The sequence below is a fragment of the Limulus polyphemus genome, unplaced genomic scaffold (assembly GCF_000517525.1).
Source record: "Limulus polyphemus unplaced genomic scaffold, Limulus_polyphemus-2.1.2 Scaffold7849, whole genome shotgun sequence".
Lineage (NCBI taxonomy): Eukaryota > Metazoa > Arthropoda > Merostomata > Xiphosura > Limulidae > Limulus > Limulus polyphemus.
This window is the reverse complement of record NW_013673459.1, coordinates 5,012-14,668: the sequence shown is the minus strand read 5'-3', so window position 1 is coordinate 14,668 and position 9,657 is coordinate 5,012. Positions and strand designations below refer to the sequence as shown.

Sequence of the window (9,657 nt, the reverse complement as noted above, 5' to 3'; positions counted from 1 at the left end):
AAGAAAATAACATGAAACCCCCACTATTGTTATATCCATCATTTGTCACCTACTCAAATCAATTTTGGAAATTCCTCTTCTTAGCGACTCCCAATCATATCAGGTCTTAGACACCTACAATCTATGTATTTAGTATTTTGTTTGAATGTTTTAAAAGGTACACTTGACATACAAAAGCAGATATATTCTTCAACACAACAGTTAGTAGCATTAATACTACACATCATTCAAGATACTTGTATAAAACCAGGTTGCTTATGGTAACTAAATGACAACCTAAGTACCATAAACAAACTATGCTAGTGTTTTTGTTTTACACGACTTTAGTTTAAACTTTAATATACTTGTTCAATTAATGGAATATTATATTTCCACAGATACCATTGCAAAGACATTTAAAGCTTCTAAAAATTGTGAATTTTAATAAAAGGTACCAAGTTCCGTATATTATAATCTGTTAGTGTTTGGTAAATTGAGCATGCAATCCAACCTCTTGTTAGTGATTTTCATCCTTCATACAACTTTTAAGCCTTATTATATATTCGAATGTGTGCGTTTGCTGCCTTAGAGGCTGTAAATAATAAATAAAAAAACTAGCTCTTCTGAAAACTATACTAGTTGAAAATGGTATATTTAGGTATAGTGTAAATGTAAAATGAGTTCCTAGTAATTATGTTTAATCACCATCTACAAATGTAGGTTTTACATTTACATTAACGAGTAAAAAAAATAAAAAAAAATACTGGAGATTTTCAAATGAGCATTTTGAACACCTACATAAAATTACAAACTTATTAATTGTGAAGGTGTTGTAGGACTTTAAAGGCAACAGTGAATTAGAGGTATATTAGATCTCAATCATTATCCTGGGGAAAAGCGCAAGGCGATGTATTCTTTGGTTTGTATCACGTGACCACGCACCATCTGCCAACGTAGAACATTCCGGAAAGACTGCTGTTTAGATGACGTGATCTGCTGACTGCAGTTCCACAGCTACATACAAGGTCAAGCCAATGATGTGTACTATGGTTTGTTTCCCAGTTGTTAGTGTAGAAAAAAAAAGTTTTTGCTTTGGTATCTCAACGGTACATTTTAAAAACATACATTAATATAACAGTGCTTTTTTGTACACAACAAATAGAAGCGTTGCAAGTTTTATTTTTTCCATAAGAAACTTTACCACGACAAAAAAGAAATGTACGTAACCCTAAACATGAATGTATTAGAAATCATTTCAGCCTACAATCGATCGCAATCCTAAGGAAGTCGTATAACTTTCAAATTCTGTAATGCCATACAAATGTAAAGTCGATGATATTGTTACTTACAGTTTACATTCAATTCCACAACAACATTGTACACATTATTTGTCACCTTGCTAGTAATAAGCACCTTGATAATATTTATGCATGTTACAAATTATAACTATAATATTTAAATCGTTATGCAATAACATCATGTTATTGATAAGAACTTTTGAAAATAAAATACAGTGCAATTACTTATAATAAAACAAAATTGAGAAGTGTTTTGCATTATAAATTATTTGGTATTTATAAAAGTACAGAGATACAGCTTCCGAGGTTGATTTTTTTTTTAACTTTATTGCAATGTTTCATTGATCACTTATTGTGGCCATAGCCAGATAACTCAAATTTTATTTTTTCATAAGAAATTTTACCACGAAGAAATGGCAGTATTTATGTTTGAGTTTGTCAAACAGTTCTATCATCGTCATTACTTTTTATTATATTAGCGTAGTTTTTATTTGAGCTATATTAGTAAATAAACCTACAAAATTTCTGGAATAAATCTTAGGCTAAGGAAGTAAATTTACCAACAGAATTTCCGTAACAATTGGTTAAGCCTAACAGTGAGATTGCACTTTCAGATTTTCTGTACTAAGTAAAGTGTTAGAATACTGTTTAGTGTTGAGTAAATTACAACTCAACGAGATGAATTTAGCGTTGTAACTGTAATCATACTGGAAGTTCAACATTATGTTCTGTACGAGTTAAAAAACTCGAGCTTAACTGTGTGCGTTATTAACAGGAGTGATAGTTTAGCGATTTTCCACCTTCTGTAGCTAGGGCTGTGGTTATCCATACTATCACATTGTCAGTGGATGTGATCTACTGAACTCTTACTTCACATACCAAATTCCAAGGCAATCCATTAAAAAATACACAAGATATAAAATCTCCAATTTTGATTAAAGTTCTTCCTATTCTTTTTCTTCGCACCAAAAGTACGGAAACTTTATTTGATAGAAAAACACTTAACTTTTACGGATTTTTGTCAAATTTTAGTACACTAATATCTTTAAAACATATAATTAGGTGTCAAATTTGGTTTAAATATAAGCCACATGTGCAAAGTTATTCACCTGCAAAACGTCACGCGAGTTATAGGTCCGAATTTTTACTACAGCTTCACCTGACAGTTAAAGTGGACCGTTTTTAGTTGTTTTTTTTAATTTTTTTATTATGATTAAAGACGGCCGATATAGAGCAGCAAAACTATGGGGTGAAAGAACGTGCAGATACATAAGTATTGGTAACGCCATTCAAACTAGATTATCAGTTTCTAGCTCAAGTTTTCAACAGAATCATACAGGTGAACGGTTTTTACTGATTATTCATTACCAACTTTTCAGCACAAATTTACTCAATTTTATTAAATTCTCCTCCTAATTAAAGAGAGTTTAGCGTCATATGATAGTAGCTTAAGCAGCAATTAGCATAAATAATGGTGCTTGATACGGCTGTTCCAAGTGCATGCGGGTGATGACAAGAAACTATTAATCAAGATTCCATGGCGTTACTACAAAGGAAGTTATTAACACTGTTTTAGAGAGGGAAAAACACCATCATATATTTTAAAGAATCTGGTTGGTCCTGTAAAGTTTAGGTCTGTTCAGAATAATAGGGTTGCGATTGTAAAGCCAATGTTGGTTACTATCGGGTCTCACTTACTTGCTTGCTGTGGGTTGTTGGTGTGTATTGACAAAAAGCCATGATATCTAATGAAAAACACCTTAGGTGTGAAAAAAAAGGTACGTCCAAAAAAGGATTGAGCATGCAACTTAAAGGAATGAAATCAACATTAGCGGCAAAACTGGTAGCTACACTTATAATACTGATAAAGAATTTTACAGCAAATATTCATTCATTAGTTAGCCAGGACGCATTTTTTTTTTGGTTTACATTTTGGGCATGAAGGTTGGTAAAACAACATATGCGGCCTAGCTAACTAATGAATGAATAGTTGCTGTAAAATTATTATCAATGCTACAAGTGTAGCTACAAGTTTGGCCGCCAATTTTGATTTCATTCCTTTAAGTTGATCACTCAGTCTTTTTTTATTTGGCCGCACCTTTTTTTTTTCACACTTAAAGTGTTTTTAATTCGATTTATTTTAGCACGAAATATAATTTTAACCCAAAGCTAAAATTTCAAAAAATCTGAGCAACTCGTATGTCCTGGAAAGGCACATGAATACACGATTGAATTATCCAGTTTCTGTTCGAATATTGAGTATTTTTTCACTGTCGACAATTTGTCATTGAAAATCGCCACCATATGCTTCTCTAAGCTTAAAAGTTCTATACAGGTCCTTACACAGAGCAACGTAATCGGTTAAAGTAACAAACCTGGTTTCTACCTTGTTTTGCCCACACGTGTCTGGTTATTGAACCGACCTACTTTACAACAGGGAATTAACAGCAACAGGGAATGCGTACACATATCCTCGTTCAAGTACAGTAGTGGGATACAATGAACACACACACACATTAGCTTCGTAGGAGTTTGGAAAGAAGAGAACAAAACACACTTTACTTACAGGATCAGAAATAACACGAATTATTTGTTAAAATGTAGATGCAACACGCATATTTATTATAACACGTGCGAAATAAACTAAAAACCTTCGAACACTACTATTAATTCTGAACACAACAACATGAACAGAAATTAAAGTCCCTAACTTTAGAGAAGGCCTAAAAATGTAACAGGTACACAGTTAAAATTAAAACTTCTCCAATTATATTAGAATTTGTAAAAAATAACCAATAAACAGTATAATATTTCTCATATTTTAGGTACTGACTGTGGTAACAAAGACTCGTACTCACGCACTAAACCTATGCGATAAGACTTTTTTCGAAAGTATATATTAAAATCATTTAAAGCGTGTTCATTATTATACGTGTCATTAACATCAAACGAAACTGCCTTAAAATGTATTCAACAAGAGTAATATGACAATTTAAAATATATTCATACACAGCTGTGGCTACATTTTACTCTTAGACCACTGAACGTAATGTAAGAAATTTAAAACGACAGCAGACGTTCTCAGTAAACCTTTTCACAACTACCACTCTTTGGTTCATCAAACACGAGCTATGCGCGTGAAAACGACGTATTCAGTTACTTTGACTACACTAACTGATAAGTATACTTTGGGATATTTTAATTTAACCAATGAGCAACAGTAAAAATATACATATATTCTGAAAAACATTACAAAACAATGGCCTTCATTATTATGTATAAAGATTTGTTGTTCGTTTGTTCAGTACAAAGTAACACAATGGGCTATGCGTGCCGTGCCCATAATGGTATCGATATCCGGTTGTTAGTATTATAAGCCTTTAGACTTATCCCCGAGTCGCTGGGGAGGGAGAGCGGCACGTAAAAAGAACAAGTTATGACACGTTGAATGCTTCATCATTTATAAACTTACCTGAAGTTACACAACATACAACAGTTCAAACTGAGCCTCGACACTTTAGAAAATTTCCAAAAAAGACTGACCGATATAGATGCTATTATTAACTCTGAATATAATAACATAAACGGAAATTAAAGTCCCTAACAAACTGCTTATAAAACAGTTTTTGAAACCTGTCTGTTGCAAAGTTTCTTTTAAAAAAAATTTATAATACTTCTTCGCTAAAGGCGAGTTTTCGTTCTGACCATTTTTCATATAAACTGCTCGGCCCAGAGGTATTAAAAAAAAAAAACATTAACCCGACGCTTTCTGCTTAGGGTTAAATTTTACTGTTATAGTCACATTTTTAAGTAAGCCTTTCATTGGAGATTTAGCCTAAAGAGGGAGCGATTTTTAGGCTGGAAGCTTCTATATAAATGAGCGAATAAAACCACACAGCCTCTGAAATTAAGCGACACTATCCTGTTATCTTAATGAAACCAACAAACGTTTTATTATTTGGAGGAACCAATATCCTGCAAAATGCAAGTAAGAAGAAAATGATAAAATTTCCCCAAAGAAACAAAGCATATTTATAAACTTTTATATCGTACAAGACTTGAGTTTTTTTTTACAGTTTTGGTTACAATCCGCCCCCAGAGTAACACGTAACTTTTACACGTATTTGAATCAACTTTAAATGTCAAGAGCACCACACAAGTAGTCAAAGCTAATGCTGCGTATACCCAACGGTAATGAGAACACATCTAATAAAGAGTTTAGGGACCTAAAACCACTAACAGAGCACTTAAAAGATTTCAAAAACGCTAATAAAAACGTATGACAACGAAAACTATACTGACAAATCCTCGGTGTTTGACCTTACCTTTCCTCAGGTATTCTATTTGTACACATTTGTTGTGCCAAGCTGAAACTTGTAAATGGCCAATTCAAGGTAATGTTGCCTAGCTTATATAATTGGCTGGTTGATTTGCTGTTGACAGATTTATTAAGTTTTTGCGTGAAAATTATAATCGCATATCAAATACACCATAAAGTGTGTGTATAACGGGTCTCTGATATATATATATATATATATATACCTGTACTTTATACATCAGCGGGTAAAACATCCATTTGGCTGGAACTATGCCAGACAGGGAGAGTTAGAAATAAACATCATCCGAGTTACCATATCATTATCCATGCTTATCACAAGGTCATTATGTACACGTGCTTCATAACAGTCAACAAAGGATCGATATGACGTCACTTTGTAGTTTCGGTTACATGTGATCAATACGGTCGCCAGTAATGGTGATAGCCAAGTGTAACTACTGAAAATTGAGAAGAAAAAAAAACCTTCGACTCGTACCCCCTGCACACACACATACACACTTACATGTTAGCAGGACCAAACTTGACATACGTGTTCAGGTATCACAGACAAGTGTCCCAGCGATTCTTTTTCATATAATTTGCATATAATTCATTGCTCTTTATTTGAACCAAAATAACGGTAAGTTCTACATACGTGAAACAACAAGTTCATACTGGATACAGAAGGAGTACAAGAATTTTTTTTTTCTTTACACGTGATCAAACACGCCCACTGGGAACTGTTGTATTAACGTTCGATTCCCGAATTAGCAATAACACATACATACCTAAATGACACTAAAGTGGGATAATATGCCCAAGAGAAAAACAAAGATGCAATCCTGTACGACAGATGAACCTCTTTTAGATCAAACAAGAACACCCTGTATATTTCCCTCAAAGTCCACAGGTTTAACCACAATTAAATTATCAAAAATAAAACAGGGAATATAAAATTGTCGCCATTGATCAATCACGAATTATGGAGAACACCCGATAAATTTCCCCCTGGCTCCTATCCTATGTGAAATAGCCAAAACTAATATAATTACCCGATAAAATCTCATGAAAAGAACCACAATGTCACCTTTGATAAGAATACGATTTACATTTATCTATAACCCTGAAAATATTTTAGACACACCTAAAGAATTTGTCATACAGTAAAAGAAAACAAGATTATGGAACAGGTTGTGTTTCTAATTCAGTGATTTTGTAAATGTTCCAACGGACCAATAGGGAAGTTGGAATTCATCAAGTTCATTTGTAAGACAGAACTTGCACTCTGGTGCATTTAAAACGTGCACACTTTATCTGCCAGAATGACAGAAAAAAAAAATATTTTAGTATAGATGGTTATGATGATACCCACTAGCAAACAATATTGAACATTTTTAACAAGTTAAAATAAAATTAAAAAGAGAAATGCACTGTACGCACCTGTGCACATTTTTTATTTATTTTTTATTTTGTAGAAACAATAAATTTTAATTTAAGTAAGAAAGTACCGAGCAATAACAACTTTGCAATTCAATGTTTATAAATAATTCCGATTATGGTTATTATTCTAATTAGGTCATTTCAGAAAAATGAAACATGGAAAAAAAAAGTATAACAGACGACTTCTTGTCAGTTATGTGTAACAGATGACAGCTTATCTGTCATACAACTTCTAAAAAAATAGTTCTTGAAAAAAGTAATGTCAGTTAACCCGATAAATAACCATGGTGTCATAGAAGAAATAGTAGCCTGAAGCCAAAAATTGTTTTATTAATAACACTGTACTTTGTTGTTTTGCCTTGTTGACGTCTTTGGAAAGCATTACAGATGTGAAACTCTCCGTGTGGTTTCCCTGCAAGTCTTTGGACTTAAAACGCTGAAATCCAGGGTTTGACTCGTGTATAGAGTGCAGATGGCCAATTGTGTAGCTCTGCACTATTAAAAAAAAATGTCTGTACAGTATACATTTTAAATTATCATTCACTTTCTATTATTAACTGATAAGTTATTTTTCGTGTTTTTTTGTCCCACAAAAATGTTATGCTCTGGCGTGTTTGTAAAAGTAGTTGCACTGTATCTAATAAAAACAACACTTATTTGATATGCACTCCGAGAGCTGTATTCTAAACTGGACAGTTTGTCTGTCTGCTTGCATTGCCTCAAGGCTCCTCCAGAGTAGCCCGACATGCAAGTACTCACAATTCTTACCCAATGAAATAAGTTAAATGGGCCCACTAATGCTGTCTGGAATAAAAAAAGTAACTGAAAAAATAATAGCATATGAGAGTTCCCGAACAAAATGTACTTATTTAAAACTTATTATTAAAGCACAGTTCAGCACTGATAATAAAGAGAATGTTTATTTTTTTCTGTTAGCTCTGTAAATAAGATAATGACAGCAGTGCCTTTGAGTTTCTCTCTTTGAGAACACACAAACTGTAATTAGACTTTGTGTACTAATCAAATCAAAATGCAAATATTAATTGTAGGAATCTGATTTGGATGTTTATTTTAATGAACGAAATTTCAGTTAAAATCCCGCAGTACCACTTTACGTTTGCGAGATAAAGACTTAAGATTTAATTTAAATCATTCATGGAATAATGATGTAAAGATTATATAATGCAGATGAAGCATATTCAAGGGGGAGGCAGATAGGGTGATATATATACTATAAAAAACATAATCTTAACTTTAATAACTATAGTAATGAACTTTCCTGTTTAGTGGCTATTACAGTCCGACACACAGAATTTATAATGCATTCTCTATTGTTTATTGAAATCTGATGATTTATTGTGACGTTACATAAAAAAATTAAGTTTGGTCAAAGTACACAATACGTGTCGTGCCCCCCCCCTTTAGAAATACCTTTGATATTGCTACTCAATACATTTGAAAAAACAACAACAAAAACACATCAAATATATTACACTTAATTTACAGTTTGCCTTAATTATATAAATAAATTATACTAGCTTACCTGTTGTGTCGTTTATTTCTGTTTGAGGTTCACAGCTTCCAGTAAACACATCTCGAATAGACGCACGATCTCGATTTTGATCAAGATTTGATTCTTGTTCCCTCATCGAGATATCAACCGATTCATCAACATAAACACCTTGTTTAACTGTAATCGATTCTGGCATAATAAATCATAGACTTAATGTAAAACTTAATCAACTAGTCTAGATTTCTTATTGAACTGGAATCGAACACAGTCAAACCGTAGTTAGGCCTATCTGTAACCTTAGAAACTGTCACCATAAGCAATAACCAGCGGGTAAGCACTCGAACTCGACTTTGTTGCGTTTGAAATTTTCGTTTACAATTACATCATAACATTAGGTAAAAATACTCGCTGATAGTACAGGACTAGTAGAAGAAATCCAAGAAAATAAATTTACAACAAACCACCTCTTGCTTTGGCTTTACGCCCAGCTGCAAGCTTAGAGCTCAGCTGATAGCTGATGCCCAAACAATCCTTTCTCTCTTTACCGTTTCACATCGGAATACACAAATACAAAATGGAACACCTCGGTATATATACCCAGAATGACGTGTCTCATAGATTAGGGTAGCAAATCACAGCGCCGAATATTGTCATGTGACATGTTTATAGATAAAGGTTCTTCACGCACGTACAGGCCTTTTCTATAGATAGGGCAATGCTCATTGTGTCAAAAAAGGGAGAGCTCTTACGATTAATGTGGCTCTACACTAAATGAAATAAAAATAGATATACAAACAAACTAACGAAATTCAGTACCTCAACATAAAATATTTAGGAGAATAAATAAAGTTTAATTTATTTGATAATGCTTTAATGATGGTTTAAGGGCTTTATCTTAAAACAATGTTTTGTCCATAGCAATTTTCACTCTGTAATTTGTAAGTGAGGCACCATGTTTATCCCATAAAACTATGCTATATCTGAAAGGTAAAAAAAAGCACTAATATGATACAGTTTATTACTTACACAATCCGAATATGAGTGTAGGTTTCACATATATATATATCTTATGATAAACATAGTTTCGAGAAAAGGGATGATTAAACCTA

General features: G+C 33.0%; 1 protein-coding gene across 1 annotated transcript in view; it reads right to left on the bottom strand.

Moving 5' to 3' along the window:
• The window catches only part of LOC106474914 (MAP kinase-interacting serine/threonine-protein kinase 1-like), a 27,161-nt gene extending 18,029 nt beyond the window's left edge, over positions 1–9,132 (bottom strand). Inside the window, exon 1 of the mRNA XM_013935613.2 lies at positions 8,579–9,132. Within this exon, the coding sequence (XP_013791067.1) occupies positions 8,579–8,744 (166 nt within the window). The 5' untranslated portion in view covers positions 8,745–9,132. The remainder of the gene's footprint in view (positions 1–8,578) is intronic.
• Between the last annotated feature and the right edge of the window lie 525 nt (positions 9,133–9,657).